Source organism: Gorilla gorilla, chromosome 13, assembly GCF_029281585.2.
Source record: "Gorilla gorilla gorilla isolate KB3781 chromosome 13, NHGRI_mGorGor1-v2.1_pri, whole genome shotgun sequence".
NCBI classification, from domain to species: domain Eukaryota; kingdom Metazoa; phylum Chordata; class Mammalia; order Primates; family Hominidae; genus Gorilla; species Gorilla gorilla.
Window position 1 is genome coordinate 100,334,085 of NC_073237.2, and position 19,493 is coordinate 100,353,577.

Genomic DNA, 19,493 nt, shown 5'->3' on the forward strand with positions numbered 1-19,493 from the left:
ATAGAACCCTGAGGTTGTGCTTTAGTGTTTCCAACATTTGATTGGTATTTTATCTTTTACTCATGGCAATTTTTATATATATTTAAAAAAAAACACTCAAGCTTGAATATGCTATATACAACATTAAAGTTTTTTAAATCAATGTTTTGAAATTATAAAGTAGTTCAAAAAACTCAGATCACAATATAGAGTACTATAAGGAAAATTATGCACTTGGCCCCTATGTTTATCATATTGTCATATTATTCCACACTTGCTGTAGTTATAGTTACAGGACTCTTTTGCAACTAAGGGTGTAAGAGAGTCCCGTAAACAAAACCATCCCACTGAAGAAGAGCACCATATGAGGAAATAAATCACTGAGTAAGAGTCAGTGGAGGTTGTAAACAAGAGTTAGGAACTGAAAAGCTAAAAATAACAGAACTAACAGAAAAGAAGATAAAATAAAGACATATAACTTGATTAAAAGGGCAAAATAATAGAAATCATAATGAAAGAATAGGCAGAATTCACAAAGAACCAAACAGAACATGTATTTTAGAAAACAATATTGTCACTGACATTAAAATGAATGGGTCTAACCACTCCCACTGGGTGAATGAATATAATAACCTCCTTTTCTATTCCTCATTTTAAATCATAGTTAGCTGTGTTTCTTTGCAAGTTTGTCAAACAGGTTATATTCAGTGAACCCACAGTTCAAATAATACGGCGTTAGAAATAAAATAGTCATGTGTTGCCTAACGACGAGATACGTTCTGAGAAACACCTCATTAGGCAATTTCATTGTTGTGCAATCATAAAGTATACTTAACACAAACCCAGATATTATAGCCTTATGATTCTAGACTACAAACTTTTATAGCATATTACTGTACTGAATAATGTAGGTAACTATAACACAATGTTGTGTTTGTGTTTCTAAACAGAAAGGGTAGTATGTTGCACTATGATGTTACAACATCACTAAGCAACAGGAATTTTTCAGCTCCATTATAATCTTAAGGGACCACAGTCACATAATGTAATCAGACATTGAAATATTATGTGGTGCACGAGTGTATTCAAAAAGTGCTGCCAGGCCACTGCCCTCCAGCCTGAGACAGAGTGAGACTCCTTCTCTGAAAAAATAAAAGTGCTGCTAGTCAATCCAATGTAAAAATATAAACTTTCTGTCATTATCAATTCATTTCCTTGAACCTAAAAATAATCTCTCAACAAAATGAGGCTTCCTTACTTCTGCGGTAAAGTCCTTTCTTTTTTTCTTGTCCTTTGTTCCAAGGAGAAAGGATTCACTCGGGTCCCTGTGAGAAGAGCTTCTTTAGCACTTTAAAATTAGAAAAGTATACCCAGGAGAGAGCAGGTTCCTTCCAGTTCCCTAGGAGAGTAGAGCACCAAATATTTCTCCTAGGTCTTGCTTTATGGCTCTATGTGTGTCCTTGCTGGTACTGATGCCTTCCATATAAGGACTCAGACTCCACTAGCTGCCAGATTTCTGCTTGAAACACTGCCTGCTAGCGTTGAAGCTTTCAAACGATTTTAATCCATGGTGATGAAGCAAGAACAGTGTTTTCTGTACACTGCATCTACCCTATACTCTCTGTTTCTACCCCTCACATCTCCAAATTAGGGGGCTTCACTGGCTTTGTGCCTTGGTTTTTTCCACTCACCTGTGTGATCTCAGGAGTCAGAGTTTCAAGTTAGTCATCAGTGATTTCCTCAAGTCCATTTGTCTTATATTTAGCAGCAATTCCTTAGTGCTTCTGGCACGCAATAAGACTAAAACTGAGAGATCTCCACCTTTATAAGCATTTTTCATTTTAATCAATGGTCTTAATGAGAGTAGTTAGATCTGCACATTCTTCTAACCACCCAGGAGTCCTTATCCAACAACAGTGCACTTGTGTATGTTTTCATCCATGTGACGTAAGTGTATCAGCTAGTTGTTAAAGTGCAAAGACTAACAGTCTGTCTTAACACATATTTCCATACCAAAAAATCACTTTATTTCACAACTTGACAAAGTCCACATTAGGATTTGTTGGCAAATTAAAATTCTTTACTCACAAAATGATAAAAGGAAGGAGACACAGCTCAAAGTTAATGTGTAAGAGTTAACAGAATCAATACAAGTGAATAGCTGTGGAGCCTAGGAGATGCAGGAATCAAGGCAGACAAAGATATCTGTTGAATTAAATGAATGTTAGGTCACTACCCATGGTTGACATCACAGAAGTGGGTAAGCATACCAGAGTAAATAAATGAATCCTTTCTTAAACAAAAAACCCATAAAACTTATTTTACTCCCTTATCGAGAAATATTTTCAAAATATAGGCCCATTCCTGGTAGGTTAAGACCAATTCAGATGACTGCATTGCCATTCCAGGGCCAAGAAAGCAACTTTAAAAACATGCCCTACGCTATGGTCTAAATGTGTCTCTCAAAATTCACATTTTGAAATCCTAACTCCCGAACTGACGGTTTTAGCAAGTGGCCTCTTGGGAAGTGAGGAATGGGATTAAGGTCCTTATAAAATAGGCCCAAGAGAGGGCCTCTGCCTCTCCACCATGTGAGGACAGAGCCAGAAGGTGCTATCCACTAAAGAGAAAGCACCCCTCTCTAGACACACCTTATTCTGTGACATTCCAGCCTTCAGAAATGTGAAGAATAAACTTCTGTGGTTCATAAACTACCCAGTCTATGATATTTTGTTATGGAAGCCCAAAAGGATCAAGCCATTCCAAAATAGCATTGTTGCCCACACCATCTTTTTGAACCTCACTTAGGGTAACACCATACCCATTCGGAGTTAAGCCCTTCCTAACTCTTAAGTATCAACGTGCTTGGAAACGTGAGCAATCCTGACACGTTTTTTCTTCCTAAAGAACAATACATACTAATAATAGGATGCGCTAATAGTACTAGATTCTATGCATGAAGCCTAGTATTTTAAAGCATGCAATCTGGAGCTAGACCGCCTGGGAACAAATCCCAGCTTACTAGACAAGCTGTTTAACCTTTTACTTGGTCTCATTTAACTCATTTGTAAAACGAGGGCAATTTCTGATTTCATAGGGTTGCTACGTGGATTTTAAAAAGCCCTTTGCAATACAGCCTAATACTCAGAACTCAATAACATGAACTGTCTTAAAAGGTTTCCAGAAAAAATCCCCGACAGGTTAGGTCGGCTTATCATTACAACGCTTTCCGGCATAAGGGAGATGAATAGCTATTTAGCACCACACAATTTCTCCTCTGGGATCGGAACAGCTCTCGGTAGACTACGATCCCTTTCCGACGTGGAAACTTCAGATAAAAAGGCTCCGCGAGGTCCGAGGCCAGCACTGGGCGGAGCCAGGACTCGGGCCAGAGTCCCCCGAAGGACGGTGCCTCTCCGGCCCCAACGAAGTACGGCTTTTATTTTGCAGCAATCTGAGCCAACCCGAGAAGATTCTGAAGCTTCCAAAACAGAACCGACGAGAACACTCATAGAACGCCTCTCCACTTCCTAACTGTCGCTTTGAGGAGAGAAAAAGTAAGCCACAGCCAGCACCGCAGACTGGAGGAGTCTGCAGTGTGCCTAACGCGTATTAGAGGGACCGAGGCGGGGCGGGGCTGGCGAAGCGCGAGGACCCGGGGCCGAGGTGTGGGGCTGACCATAGAGTGCCGGACGCCGGTGTGAACATACACTATCTGCTCCTGTAGTGCCCAGGCCCGTGCCGGGGAGTCCCCGGAGCTACCGTTATCGAGACTCTCATTCCTATTGCCCTGCGGCTTTAATCTTTCGAGTGTAGGGGAAAAATTGAACCCTAAAGACAGGCAGCTCCTAGGCACCAGCACAGGAAATAAGCAATGGAGGTGGGGTCCTTTGCTCGCGCCGAAATTCAAAGGAATAAATAGTTCCGGCGCGGGTGTTGAGAGCGGTGTGGCAGGTGTAGCCGCTATGGTGAAGTTCGCTTCGTAGCGGCCCCGGCTAGAGAGTTGGCCTGTTCCCTGCCTTTGTGACCCGGAGGAGCTTTTGGGGTACGTCAAGCCCCTGGCCTGAGGCAGCGGTGAGGCGTGTGCGTGAGCTTGGACCCGGCCAGACTTCCTGGCGGGAGGCGGGAGGCGGGAGGCGGGAGGCGGGAGGCGGGAGGCGGGAGGCGGGAGGCGGGAGGCGGGGCGCGGGGGCTGTAGGGAGGGGGACCAGTGGCAGAGGGACCTTAGGTGATCCTTAGAAATAAAGGCTAGTTTCTGTTCGACCTTGGAGTAGGGCGAAGAGGCGTAGACAGGCCTGGAGAAGCGAGGTAGTAGCCTGAGTAAAAGCAAGAAGTTGGAGAATATGAGATACATCTCATCTCTAGTAAATACTTAAATGACTTCCCCTCCTCCCGGAGTCTAGCACAATTCGGGGATGCAATGACGGACGTAGGTGAAGACACTGCGGGAACTTACAGACAAGTAATGACCGTCTAATATCAGCTTTAAGTACCGTGAAGGAAAAAGCCGAGTGAAGGATTGTGGAGAGGTGACATAGGGAGGTCAGGGAGGACTCCAGTAAGGTGACATTTGAGCAAAGACGTGAGTGCAGTAGAGAGTAAGCTATGTCAGTATCAGAGAAAAGCACATTATAGGCAAAGATAATGGGATATGTAATAATCCATAGTCTTTGTTAGGTAGAGTATGATAAAAGTAGAAGGCAAGCCTGGAAAAACGGGTAGAAGAAATAGTTAAGACTTCCCAGTTGAATGGTTTAATTTCCAGATAGTGGCTAACTCTGGTATATTTTTGAGTAGATGAACGATGTCTTTACATCAGACAAGATAGTTTGTCAAGTGGCTGTTTTATTTCTATCACCCTATCGTTGCTGTTTTTGCCTCGTGTTCATTATGATTCCAGGTTTACATTCCACTTAGGTGGTGGTATTTCTGTTTCGTACAGAACTGGTTTGTGGCCTGTTTGATTCCTGTCAGAGGTTTGCTGACCCAAGACAGTATCGAAAATGCATATTAAGTCAATTATTCTAGAGGGATTCAAGTCCTATGCTCAGAGGACCGAAGTCAATGGTTTTGACCCCCTCTTCAATGCTATCACTGGCTTAAATGGTAGTGGGAAATCCAACATATTGGACTCCATCTGTTTTTTGCTGGGCATCTCCAACCTGTCTCAGGTAAAGTGTAAACTTTCTGATTTATTTGAATTTAAGTTGGCAGGAGAATCCTCACTGAACTTTGGAGACGTCCCAATATTCTCTTCATTTGTGTTTTTATACTTTTTGTAAATTACACCTCACTGCAACCTTTTAAGGAAAGTTATGTTACTCCTTTAGATGAGAAAATAGAAACTTAGAGATGTTTAGAAGTAACAGTGCCTCAAAACTCAGGCATTCTGACTGTAAAGCAGTCTCATTCCAGAGTATTTTCAACCCTGTGTAATGATGCCTTTTCAAATCCTATTAATGGATTGAATGACTAGTGAAAATCTTTGGGATGGTATTTCCTTATATATTGCAAAGTAACTTTTTGTTAAAAAATGAATAGGAAACAATTCAATTCAGGGTTGAAAAGGTTCTGTAGAGAAAAGTGTCCATTGCAGGTTGTTGCCTATTTTCCTTGTTTTTCTTGCCAGAGGATGCAGCTGCCTATCCTTGTCTACTTAATGGACACTACGTTGGTGGGTTTTCCAACAGCAAGGGACCCATTTTTAGTGCTGCTTTGTACAGTAGGGAGTTTTGTAATTGATACACTTTTCATATTTTATTTTAGGTTCGGGCTTCTAATTTACAAGATTTAGTTTACAAAAATGGGCAGGCTGGTATTACCAAAGCCTCTGTGTCAATCACTTTTGATAATTCTGACAAAAAGCAAAGTCCTTTAGGATTTGAGGTTCATGATGAAATCACAGTAACAAGGCAGGTGAGTGGCAATTAAACATTTGGATATCTTAAGACCTTTTATGACTGATGTGGTTTTTGGCCCTATGCCTTTGCAAAACGTGCTAGAGAAAGTTCATGAGCAAAATTGGTGCCTTAAATTCTGACTAGATTCCTTAATGTCTTCCTTATATTAAAATTTTGATCATGCACATTCTATCACTAAGAGGATTGAAAGACAGCTGAAAAGTTATTCATCCAGTATAAGCACTCAACTATGCTGAAATCTTAAACCATATTTGAATCTTCTTTGGTTGTTCTTGAACACCTGTGTACTTGAGATCTTTCAATCTTCTGAGATAACCCATTCTGTTTTTGGACAGGTCTTATTAGAAAGTTACAGCTATAAGTTTTGTCACTGTCTGCTGTCTTCAAATTTTATTCATTAATCCTAGTCCTCTTGAGAGCACCAAGAGCAAATCTAACTTATTCCCTACTTCAGTGTTTAAGTGATGTGCAAGTATATGTGTTTTAGTTCTAAGTGAAATCTTGCCAGGTCTTTCACTTGATGTTTGTTCCTAGTTACTTCACTTGCCTGATTATACCAAGTATGCTCCAGTTTCCCTCCCTGCTCCTGCATTCATCTATCTTTCTCCCTTTTAATGGCACCTTAGATTGGGTGTGCCAAAATTGGTCTAGTTGGAGTTATTCTTTCATTTTAGATATTCTACTTTTATTTTTCCCAGTAGAGCATTGGGGTGTTCATAATACATTGTGAATTCATATTAGATTTACTTGAAACCACTCAATTTTTTTTTAGGTGTGTTATTAATATAGATAGGCAGTGTTTTCAGCTTGTCAAGGTTTTTTTTTTTTTTTTTTTTTTTTTTTTCCCTGAGACGGAGTCTCGCTCTGTTACCCAGGCTGGTCTCCATCTCCTGGGTTCAAGAGATTCTTCTGCCTCAGCCTCCTGAGTAGCTGGGACTACAGGTGCCCACCACCACACCCGGCTAATTTTTTTTTTTTTTTTGTATTTTTAGTAGAGACGGGATTTCACTATGTTGGCCAGGGTGGTCTCAATCTCCTGACCTCATGATCTGCCCGCCTTGGCCTCCCAAACTGCTAGGATTACAGGTGTGAGCCACGGCGCCTGGCCCAAGATTTTGTTTTTAAAAATGTTGTCAACTCCTATTTACTGTCCATCTTACCATTTATCACTTACAGATTTTCTCCTCTATTTTAATGGAAGCCTCTGGTTGAAAAAAAAAAAAAAAAAGAAACGTAGGCCACGTTAGGACAGAATCCTGTTCCATATCATTAGGCATCCATCAAATATTTATCCTTTAGGAACTGTCACTAAGTCTCTTACTAATAATCTGCCTAAGTGTTCCTGTCCTCATTCAGGCTATAAACTTGTATCTTCACCAAAATTATAAAATTTTTGTCAGAGAAGTGTCTTCAAATACATTAATATATGAACTACCAACCTAGTAGTCCTGTCAGGAAAAGAAATGAGCTAACATTTATTCAATATTTATTAAACAGTTGATGTATATTGGCTGTTCTTGAATGTACTGGGATGTACCGTTAGAAGAATGAGAAATAGAGTTTGTCTTTAAGGACTTCAATCTGGTAGATGAGACAATCATACCCAATAAATGACAATTTAAGTGTGGTAGTAGAGTATGGTGTCTGGGGTGACTTAATGAAACCATACTGAAGCTCTGTGATTACCCTTTCTTTTAAATGGTCATAAATCATGTCTTTATTAATAGCTTTTTGAATCTTGTCAAGAATTGATATTAAGCTACTTTGTCTGACATCTATTCCTGTTGAAAAGTAGAGAAAGCCTCTAGAAAAATTACAGAAAGAAAGTAACTAGGAAAGTGTGTTTTACATTTACTTGGAAACATAAAGCTAGAAGTTACCTCAGAGACCTAGTCCGGTGCAGGCCAGGGTAAGAGGCTTGTGTGTAATTACATAACTAGTTACCAAAAGTACTTGCATTAGACACTAGTTGTCCTTACTCAAGTTAGTGTTTTTGACCACGTCGTACTTGTTCCACTATTTATGCAGAATTGGTTTTGTTTACTGCTAGTTGGACAGAACAAATAAACGTAAGCTAATATACTTAGGTTATCCTAGCACAAGGTGTGCATGTACATTAATATTTAAAAAATTGCTTTCTTTTATAGGTGGTTATTGGTGGTAGAAATAAATATTTAATCAATGGAGTCAATGCCAACAACACCAGAGTACAGGATCTCTTCTGTTCTGTTGGCCTTAATGTTAACAACCCTCACTTTCTCATCATGCAGGTATTTCGTTTGAGGTCTTTATGTCACTTTCGTAATAGTTTCGACATTTTTTACTTTTAAGCAATTAAAATAGAAGTACTTTATGTTTTGGATTTTATACTTTTTATTTACTGCTGTGCTGTGTCCGGCCATCTGTTTAGAAATGTGGTTTAGTTACTTGCACTGATATATTCTACTGGATTATAGACCTTTGACTTCTCTAGAATGTTTAGAAGTAATTTTTGTTGACTTTTTATTTTGTCACTAAAAGAACAATACATGTTAACTGTAAAAAAAAAAAAGCCGTAATATATCCTTTTAAATTATTGGATTAATGCATCTTAATATTTCAAGTATAAAAGTTTGAGTAATTTTCTTAGAGACTCACACAAATGAGGAGTAAAGGCTGATTTTATCTTACATTTACATTACTTCATTTGACCCATCCAGTTATCGTTTGAGAGAATTATAGTAAAGTCAATGGGAGCATCTCAGTGGGACCAAAATAAAAATATTTCCACTACACACCTTCAAAGTTGAAACTTTACTTTAAGTGAATCTACATTCTAGTAATACAATTCTCTGAGACCTGGGTGTGCAGGTGTTTTGCTTTATTTGTTTTTGGTAATGAATAAATTTAATGGTTTCTGGCATTGATGTAAAATATTTTATTTTGTTTGAGGCCTAGAAGTATGTCATCTGTTTTGTGAAATTATCCTGGAGGGTTATCATTCAAAGAAATGTTAAAAGTTTTTTAATTATGCTGAAATTTCTTTTTATATTTACCTGTTTTAAAATTGAATATTTCTACTTAATGTTAACTGTCTCAGAAACATGATCCTTGTTAACTTTGTATCATTTAATGAATTATTTCATTTGTATCATTTCATAACTTCCATAATTTGTATCACTGGTGAGAAAGTGAATAGCAAAGTTCCAAAATTCTAGAATTATAGAGGAAAGATCCCCCCAAAGATTGGTATATTGAGATACAACAGCTTCAGTCTAGATAAACATGAATGGCAGTACAGATAAACATTTTCTGTAATTTGTTATCTTAGTAAGTTTGCTATTTTATTTTCAGGGCCGAATTACAAAAGTATTGAATATGAAACCTCCAGAGGTAAGAGTACTATTTATGGACATTAAAAATAGTTGGTATAGATATTACTTTAATCTTTCAGACAATTTTTAAATATTCTATTAAAATTTTTGGAGACATTATTTGGGAGTGATTAGTAAAGACAGTTGTATATTTGTGTAATATTTGGCACTATGCCCAAATGTTAAAATTGATTTTGATTGTATAAAGGAGTCTTGCTTAGCTGGTGTTTCGTGTCAGAATTCATTCCTACAGAAAAAGCCTACAGGAAAAGGTTTGTGTGAAATTACTGTATTTAACTTATATGGTTCATTTGGGCCAAATTTTGGTAAGATGTTTAGTGAGGTCAAGGCAAAAATGATATATTTAATGTAAATTCCAGTTGGACACATTGTCTTGGATACTAAACATTAATAAAATTGTCATTCCAGATTTTATCCATGATAGAAGAAGCAGCTGGAACCAGGATGTATGAATACAAAAAAATAGCTGCACAGAAAACTATAGAAAAAAAGGAGGCTAAGCTGAAAGAAATTAAGACGGTAATTTAATTCATATAAAATATTTTCGGAGAAGAATGTAATTTTGCATGTAGAGTTTTTGCTGTAAAGAGGGAAAAATTTTTTTCCTTGGTTCAGTTTTCCATAGTCATCCCTGCTACTTCTCTTTCAAATAAATTTTAATGATACTTTACATGTGAAAATACTGATTTTTCTTTATTTTCCAGATACTTGAAGAAGAGATTACTCCAACCATTCAAAAATTAAAAGAGGTATATTCTGTATATGTGAGGATAATCTATTAGAATGCCTTTCAAAGTCAGCGATGTATCCAAAATCATACACATAGTGATACTATTTCTTGGGGGTTTTTTTCCTGCGATGAGATAAGGAATTAGAGTTGGCACTCCATAACTCAGCGTTCTGCTTACAGAGGATATGCACTTATCTACTAAGTCATAGAATATTGGAGAGTAATTTTTATAGTTTCAGAAAATGGTATGCCAAATTTTAATACTTTATTTAAGCTAAGCAAGTCTGGATTTTCCTAGTTAGTTAGCATTGACTGGAACAACATTTCTTAAAGATAAGGCACTTTTAGACACCCTCATTGAGAACAATTTCCAGGATAAGAGGAGCTATCACTATAATTATTGCTATCAAGGTATTTTGTAAGCAAAAGGTATTGAAACAGAGGATTGGATTTTCTCTGTAATCTTTGCAGCTCCTGACTATCAAAAGACATGGCACAATATGTCATCAAAAAATGCATTTATGAGCTACGTTTTCTTTTTCTTGAGACTAGTCTCACTGTCGCCCAGGCTGGAGTGCAGTGGTGTGATCACAGCTCACTGCAGCCTCCACCTCCCGGTCTCAAGGGATCCTCCCACCTTAGCCTTCTGAGTAGCTGGGACTACAGGTGCATGCCACCACACCCTGCTAGTTTATTTTTTTGTAGAGACAGGGTTTCTCATTGTTTCTCAGGCTGGTCTTGAACTCCTGGGCTCAAGTGATCCACCTGCCTCGGCCTCGCAAAGTGCTGGGATTACAGGAGTGAGCCACTGTGCCCAGCCAAACGACGTTTTTAAAGCTATCCTTTTAGGAATTTATTAAATGCTCATTGAAATTTGGTACTACTCAGAGCTGTCTTGTGAATCCATATAGTAGTATAAATTTTACTGGAAAAATTGTAATCTTGAAGATACCCTTTTTGTATGTATGATTTAGTAGAAAACACTAGATCAGGAATTTAAACTTAGGTCCTAGATTTCATTTTGCCACAATTGCTTTCTAAATCTAACAACATGGACAGATCATTTAATCATTCTGAATTTGTTTTTTATGTATAAATTAAGGATTTTAGTTATTACTTTGTCTGGTCCCAGTAGGTCCTTATGGGAGTCATGTTTAGTAATGATGTAAGCGAGTGCTTGTAGTAGTGCTTCAAAGTATATTAGAGTAGGCATCTTGATAATACTACTACAGAATCCATTTAATAGTGTATCATGGTGGGTGTGTAAGTTGTCTAACACTAGCTTATGAACCTTATGTCCATATTTCTTTGTTAAGCTCAACTACCCAAGTGTATGTTAGAAGAAATAGCCAAATAAGATTCACTAGAGATGGTAGAATGCTATCTAAAAGTCCTGACTTCTGATGTTACGTAAAGTTTCCTACAATTTAAAATGCTATAATTGTTTAATACAGGACAAAATCTATTATGTAATGAGAAATTTGTTTCATGTTGCATAATTGAATTTTTTTTAATACAATTTTGAGTTATTCTTTTTTTGTGATTTCTCTTTCAGGAAAGATCGTCCTACTTGGAGTACCAAAAAGTAATGAGAGAAATAGAACATTTGAGTCGTTTATATATTGCTTATCAGTTTTTGCTGGCTGAAGATACCAAAGTACGCTCAGCTGAGGAATTAAAAGAAATGCAAGATAAAGTTATAAAGCTTCAGGAAGAATTGTCTGAGAATGATAAAAAAATAAAAGCACTTAATCATGAAATAGAAGAATTGGAAAAAAGAAAAGATAAGGTCTGAACATATGTATGAGAATCGATAATATACTCTGTGAAAAACGTACTAAATTATATATAGTAACTATTTAGGATTCATTGGGCATTGTCTTCCGTATTGATTTGTTAATCTTGTAGTAAGATAATGAAATAACTTATAAAAAAGGTGTTTGATACGGAACTCATACAATAAAATAACAACGTGAACAAATTTTACATAAGTGATTGAATTGACTGCATTTTATTATAGGAAACTGGAGGTATACTTCGATCTTTAGAAGATGCTCTTGCAGAGGCTCAGCGAGTTAATACTAAATCTCAAAGCGCATTTGATCTCAAGAAGAAAAATCTGGCATGTGAGGAAAGCAAACGCAAAGAGCTGGAAAAAAATATGGTTGAGGTAAGTGAGCTTAATGTGCCACTAGTGCCACTTGTAGACAAGTATATAGTCTCATTAGTGTACATTTATCTATTCCATGAATATTTAGTGAGTGTCTTCTATAAGCTAAGTACAGTTGTTTGGGATGTGGTTACAACTGGACCAAATGGTCAAAAGTCCTTGCCTTGTGGACCTTCATTCCATTGGGGGAAATGATAATAAAGAAAATAAATAAAACATGTAACATGTTATAGAGTGATAACTGATGTGGAGAAAAAGCAGGGAAGGGGATTAGGAGTGTAGGGGAAAAAGAGTACAATTTGGGATTTTAAGTTGGATAGCCATTGAAGTAAGTGGAGAATAGGAAGAACAGGTTTGATAAGCTTAAGAAATACAGTATGAATATAATAGGCTTGAGGAGCCTGTTAGACATCTTGAGTAGTGATGTTGATTAGGTACTTAACTATATGAATATTGAATCCAGGCAAAAATACAGATTTGGAGGCATCATCAATGTATAGGTGTTATTTAAATCCATGAGACTAGATAAAATGATCAAGGCTGTAAGTTCATATAAGAAGGTTGGAGCCCTGGGATACTTTCAACATTTGAATGTTAGGATAGTTCAACATTCAAAAGAGATTGAGTAGTGTGAGGAAAATTAGGCCAGTAAATTGTCCTGGAGTCCAGGTAAAAAAGATGTTTCAAGGAGAAGTGGCCATGAGTACCTGATTAGATTGTGTTCATACTCTCACAGAATGAAGGCAGAAAAAAGAAAAGTGAATATAGATAACTTTTTGTTAAGTTTTCTGAAAGAGGGATAAATAGGGAGGTAACTGGAGGGTAATACAGAAGAGTTTTTTTGGCTTGATTTGACATGGGATAAATAAATTCTGTATTGACAGAAAAGATCCAGTAGAAAAGTCGTCTTTTGTGATTCAGGAGAGAGAGATGGGAGAGTTGTTAAAATAGGGCCCCTTAGTAGCTGCAAGTAGGATAGGAACTAGTGTATAGAGGAGGTCGCCTTCGCGAGAACTAGGAATAGGTCATCCATGGTAACAGAAGAGTCAAGTATATAGTCGCACATGTAGGTAGATGAGTAGGCGTGTTTTTGGAGCTTATGGCATTTCTTTTGAGGGTGATTCTGTTGTCCCAGTGAAGATATACATTTGCCTTTTCACTGAAAAAAAAATTAACTTTGTGAAAATAATTTCTTTATACTGCCCTGTTAGATATTTTTGCAGAGAAATACAATTGTTGAATTAAGAAACAGTGGAGGAAAATTTAGACAGAATTTTGAAGCGATACGAACGTGTTGTAGCAGTCTGTGTTGTGGCATCCAACAACTGAAATCAATTCATCAATTACTTTTTTTTTTTAGGTGAGGTTTGTAAAGCTCTAAACATGTGGACCTGCCTTGTCTTGGGTTCATTTTTCTTTTGTCATGTCCTTAAGCTTCACACACTGATTGCTCCTTTTTCATCCTTCTTTTCTGTATCCCCTTATTCTTCTAGATCTCTTAATGTTAGTATGCCCTAAGGCTAGCACTCTGATATCTTTTATAAACTCTCACGCCATAGGTGGTCTCATCCAGCTCTGTAACTCTAAATATCATCTATATGTTGATGCCTTCCAAATCTATAAGCAGGCTTAACTCCCTGAACTCTATGAAGCAGGTTTATTGTGTGCAGGTTACCAACTTGTCTGAAGCCAGCAGACATAACACATTCATACACAACATTTTATGTGAAATGGATTTATTACTTATTGATAGGCAACAAGGGAAAACAGAAGTCTAGGATTCATTGCAAGCTGATCTCCCAAGGCTCAGAAAAGCTGCCTAGGGTGGTTTGAATTTTATTTGCATGTGCCCAACTTGCACAGCAGCTGAGGGACCCCAGAAAACAGCCTGCTCTGAGTTTATACCCTAGAGTAACATGAGACACTGGGCTGAAGCATTGAGATTATGTTTTAGGGCAGCTGGAGGAGCAGATAGGAACAGTCCTGGCTTTTCTAACCATTGCCTCCCTTTCTTGGGATATTGCATTATCAGCACATTCTACAGTTATTCTTGAGAACTGTAAGCCAGAGAGGGAAGAACTGGCTTAGTCTAATGCCACCTAAGGAGTTGTCCTGTAGTTTATCCTCCAATCTAGGTATCCCCGCTAGCAAAACTAGTCCTTTTATTATGCCCACAGACTTCTCTGAAGCTGAAGGAGAAGGAGGTTTGTCTTCTTAGATGGATATAACACTCTGACTGACATAATCTCATTGCAATATTGTTGAGCCATAGCCAGAATACATTTCACTGTGCCCAGGAGGACCCCAGGCAGGATGATCAGGCCTGCCTGGAGCACTGACTCAGCCCAGGATCCTCAGGTATGAAGTTGTTAAAGAGGTCAAAGAAGGATCCTTCGGACCTGCTTCCAGATCTGTATTTGTGTCTCTGCAATACCTGAGGTGTTTATCTAGATACAGCAGGAAGTGTTGGCAATCGCATGTATTCTTCCCACTTGTGCTAACAGGTTTAGAGCAGTTGTCTAAAACAACTTTCCCAAGGGATATCTGCTGGGCTGCCAAGGCAATGTTATGTATGGTACCAAAGATTTTATAAAGCACTTAAACCCAGAGTCAGTAAAACCTGTTGGTACGTCCTGAGTAAGTCTGGTGTACAGCTTTAGGCTGCTGACCCTATGGTGCATCTCATTTCTAGGAGTGATATGTAACGGCATCCCCCAGCATGCCCAACGTACAGGATCCCACCGTCTGCCCGCTTTCCAGGCCTGACATTGCCCATCTTCTGTTTGGGTCACTCCTACACTGCCTGTGGTAAATGATGTAGCCCTTGGATGCACATAGCACCCTTTCCCCCATTTTACTATTCAGTGACCCCATTCATGGGTAGGGAGGCATTGGCGTTTGCCAGCTAAATCTCGTTAGTGGTATAGTTACATAAGTTCATTTTCTCCCATACAAAACTGTTCATGAAGCTCCTACACAGAAGGCTTGCACCAGTTGATTCTCTTTCCTTCATCACCAATGGGACCTGCCCACTGAGGTTATGTTAGTTTTCATCATGACGTTTTGCCACAGTTAAGTTAAAATGGCATTTTTAGCACCCTTTTATGCGACAGATGCTATGTCCTCTCATGTAAGCCAGGGGTTGGGGTCTGTTGGTGTACACTGTGACATTAGGAATGCTAGGGTAGTTCACTACTAGCAGGACCAGATTGTCCCTGTGGGCTATGATAGAAAGGTCCTGGATGTCATATCTAACATCATGTTACCCGCCATGGCCACAGCTTGGGAGGTGTTATGCTTCCAGGTCTTTGCTGCCACATCCTTGTGGAAAAAGCGTATTGACAGGTTAGTGCTCCCACCTAACACACTCCTGGGATCTCAGATGTTCCCAAGCTATCATAGGGATTGGGCTATGCATTGCAGTGCTGTGTTTCCTTTGTGCTAAAGTACAGTGTTTAGGTCCATAATGCCCGGATGTTGGTACCACCTCACTAATAGGCCATCTTGATATCCTTCAGTGACTTTATGAGTAGGCTGTTTCATTGTTCAGTGGCTCCATTGGCCTGTGAATAACAGGGTGCATGGAAAGTCCACTATATTCCACAAGAGACTGCCCATTATCATGTTGCTTGGGCAGTGAAGGATGTTCCTTGGTCAGAGTGAAATATGATGAAGTATCAAAAAAAGACATATTTCTTTCAAGGGTAGCATCAGGGTCCACATGAGTGACATATATTTGTCCCATTCAGGCAGCAAGTCCTTGTTTCCACATAGGGGATTTTTATTTATTTTATTTTATTTATTTATTTTTTTGAGATGGAGTTTCACTCTTGTTGCAGTGGCGCAATTTCGGCTCACTACAACTTGCACTCCACCCCCCGGGCTGAAGCGATTCTCCTGCCTCAGCCTCACAAGTAGTTGGGATTACAGGCATGTGCCACCACGCCTGGCTAATTTTGTATTTTTAATAGAGATGGGGTTCCTCCACGTTTGTCAGTCTGGTCTCGAACTCCCGACCTCAGGTGATCCACCTGCCTTGGCCTCCCAAAGTGTTGGGATTACAGGCATGAACCACCGCGCCTGGTCCACATAGGGGATTTTTTTAAGCATTCGAGTCACTAAGTTGCCCTTCTCTTGACCAGATGACTAGGCTGTTGGCAATAGCCTATGAGTTGGTGAAATGTAGCAAGATATGGTGATGGGGTGGCCCAAATGGACATCACCACTGCATGTAGTTTGACCCATTGAGCGTAATGCCCATGTTCAGCCTCAGTCAAAAGATGACCACTTACTGGCATGATGGTGGCTACAGTCAAGAGGATCCCTCCTGTTTTGTTTGATGGAACTTTCAGTAAACCCCGCCATACCATTAGTAGGCACATCTCAGAATCTTAGGACCCGGGGAGCCAGAGGAGAAGCCAAAGCATCCCCTGTGGTTTGTTTGGACCCTTCTAATAAGCTAGCCATTTTTTTCATGAAGCCTGCTGGTCCCTTGGGGTTCCAACTGGGCTTGATTTCAAATGTACCATTTCTGTTTGATAATCAAGCTCTTTTGAGCCTGCCCCAATTCGTTGATAGGGTTTGTAAGCACCCAAGTAAGAGTGGGCAGTTTAAGTCACGGCGTCGCATGTAGTGCTCTGGCCTTAAGACACACGGTCTCTACCAGTGCACAATAGCAAGCAAGAAGTTACATTCCAAGAGTTATATCAGGTGGCTGCCTCAAGCAACTTAAAGTTCAACTTAGAAGAGGCTAGGTCTCCCCAGTGACAAGTTTCTGTTGCCATAGACTGCAGTCAGCATGCATGGAGGTTGTGGACACCTGTCATTGCATCAGGCTAACAGACTGTAAATGTTTTAAAAGCAGCACCAAGGCCACTACTTTAAATTGTTTTCTAAGGCCTGCTACTGCAAAGTCTGCTGTTCAAAGTTGGCAGCTTTGTTGGTCACCTGGATTAAAGGGGGCCAAAAAAAGACCCACATGGGTTATATGCTGTGTTTAGTACCCAAGAGACCTACCAGCTGTGGGGCTTCTTTTTTATTAGTAAGTGCCACCAGCACCAACAATTTTTGTTTGACTATATCTGGGATACTTCCTTGGCTTTCTGTCCAAGTGACCTTGACATTCAGCCTGTGACTATCCATTAGTCTTCATGCCCCAAAGGCCTTTCTGACTAGCCAGACTAGGCGAGTGCATTGTGACATTTTTATCTGTAGTGGGTTTTGAATTAAGAAAGTAGTGTCTTATTCTCCACTTGGTATGCAGTACTGCTTTCGCTGAGTAACTTAAGAGGTTTTGGGTGAGTCTTGAGTAACTTATGAGGTCTTAGGTGGCAGGCCGGGTTGGATATGCACCACTGGTATAGCTCAAATTCTTAGCTGCGAGGGGCATACCTCCTCAGGTGGTGGTGATGTTCTGCACCACAAGCAACCAAACTATCAATATCCGTACTCAGTGGTGGGAACTGTGGTCACCAGCACCCAGAGTGACACAAAGTATCCTACTCACAGCAGATAAGCAATAAGCATAGTGAGTCATTACATTCACCTGAAACCCTCCCATGGTCATCAGTTTAACTTTTCCCTAGGAAAACTGGAAATATGTCCTGTGGGCTCCAGTATCCAAGAACTCCAGAAAAGCCTAATTTCATTTCTTTTTCTCATCTTGACAGGAGTATAGGGCCATCTCTGGTGGGGACCTGGAGACCTCGGTCCCACTCTAAACTATGCCATTTAGCCATTTGGATCCACAGTGTCCCTTTATCAAACAAACACTTCAGCCAGGCTGCATAAGCCTTTCCTGGCCTTTCCATATACTTGTCCTCTAGATAGTGAGCTTCCTTTTCTATGAAGGTCTGCATTGTATGTGTTGGTTCTTTCAGATGCCTCAGGGACTGTCTGAGAACCTCTTTCCTGTTCCCTTGGGATCCATCTGACTGCCCACTTCCCAAGCTCTCTGGCGCTGGGAATGAGCAATTACATGTGTCCAACAACCAGGAGATCATGATTCTGTCAGAGCAGACCCTACTAACTGCACTGATGGTGTGAAGCAAGTTCAGTATGCACTAGTTACCAACCTGTCGTTGTTAATAGAACTCACCCATACAGCACAAGTTATATGAAGCAAATTTATTTCCTACAGATAGGTAGTAATAGACAGTAAAATCCTAGGTTTCATGGTGGGCCATTCCCACAAGTGTTGGATGGAGTTTCATGTGTATGTTCCCCATACAGTTGAGGGACCCCAGAAAGCAGCTTGCCCTGGGTTTATACCCCAGAAATAGAGAAATGGGGGTGGTCAGCCCATGATCCCCTGGTTTACATGAGTTGCTGAGCTAAAGCATGAAAGGACATGCATATTTCTAGGAGGGAACTGAAACAGAGTATGGATTATTCAGGCCATTCACTCTATCAGAATGTTGCATTTTCTAGCACATTCTACAGCTATTCTACAACTGAGAAAGGGAGAACAAGGTTAGTCTAAGGACACCCAGATGACTGTCCAACAAACTCTAGATTTCTTTGTCCAGCTACTTAATTAACATTTTTATCTGGATGAGTTTTAAAAAGTGTAAAACTTAACATATCTGGAATAGAATTTAGGAATTTCCCTCAACTACCCAAACCCACCTGAGTTACTGAATTTTCCTCATGTCAGTAAATGGTACCGCTATTTACCTAATTGTTGAGGCCGGAAATCTTAGAGTCCTCTGGATTCTCGCCATTCTTTAAATATCTAGATCCAGTCTATCAACAAATTCTGTTAACTTTAAAAGTGTATTCAGAATACAGCCACTTTTTGTTACCTCCATTACTGCCAACCTCGTTCAAGCCATCACCTCTCATGAGGGCTACTGCAATAATGTTCTTATTAGTTGCGCTACTTTTTTCCTGTTGCCACTCTATAGTCTGTTCTTTACAGAAGCTAAAATATAAATTGAATCACATCACTTCTGTGCTTAAAATCCTTCAGTGGTTTCCGAATTACGTGTATGCTGTATGACACTGAAACAACATGGTTTTGAACTGCATGGATCAACTTATTAGCAGATTTTTTTTAATAAATATATTGGAAAATTATTTGGAGGTTTGCAACAGTTTGAAAAAATTTGCAGACAAATACCATATTGCCTAGAAATATCAAAAAAAAAATAAGAAGTTAAGTTGTCATAAATGCACAAAATATATTTAGATACTAGTCTATTTTATCATTTACTACCATAAAATATACAAAAATCTATTGTAAAAAGTTAAAATTTATCAAAACATAAACACCATACTTGGCATTATTCATAGTTGAGAGAAATGTAAACAAATGTAAA

General features: G+C 39.2%; 1 protein-coding gene across 13 annotated transcripts in view; it reads left to right on the forward strand.

Moving 5' to 3' along the window:
• The first annotated feature begins 3,219 nt into the window (after positions 1-3,219).
• SMC2 (structural maintenance of chromosomes 2) overlaps positions 3,220-19,493 on the forward strand; it is a 50,351-nt gene continuing 34,077 nt past the window's right edge. For 4 of the 13 annotated variants that reach the window (XM_055350353.2, XM_019034094.4, XM_055350358.2 and 1 more), the window contains exons 1-9: positions 3,530-4,024; positions 4,922-5,150; positions 5,746-5,895; positions 8,048-8,170; positions 9,234-9,272; positions 9,683-9,793; positions 9,979-10,023; positions 11,560-11,793; positions 12,025-12,174. In XM_055350353.2, coding sequence (XP_055206328.2) covers positions 4,983-5,150; positions 5,746-5,895; positions 8,048-8,170; positions 9,234-9,272; positions 9,683-9,793; positions 9,979-10,023; positions 11,560-11,793; positions 12,025-12,174 — 1,020 coding nt within the window. In that variant the 5' untranslated portion in view covers positions 3,530-4,024; positions 4,922-4,982. Of the gene's footprint in view, positions 4,063-4,146; positions 4,442-4,879; positions 5,151-5,745; positions 5,896-8,047; positions 8,171-9,233; positions 9,273-9,682; positions 9,794-9,978; positions 10,024-11,559; positions 11,794-12,024; positions 12,175-19,493 lie in introns of those variants that run through there. The other 9 variants (XM_055350354.2, XM_004048382.5, XM_055350351.2 and 6 more) reach the window with 7 other exon arrangements.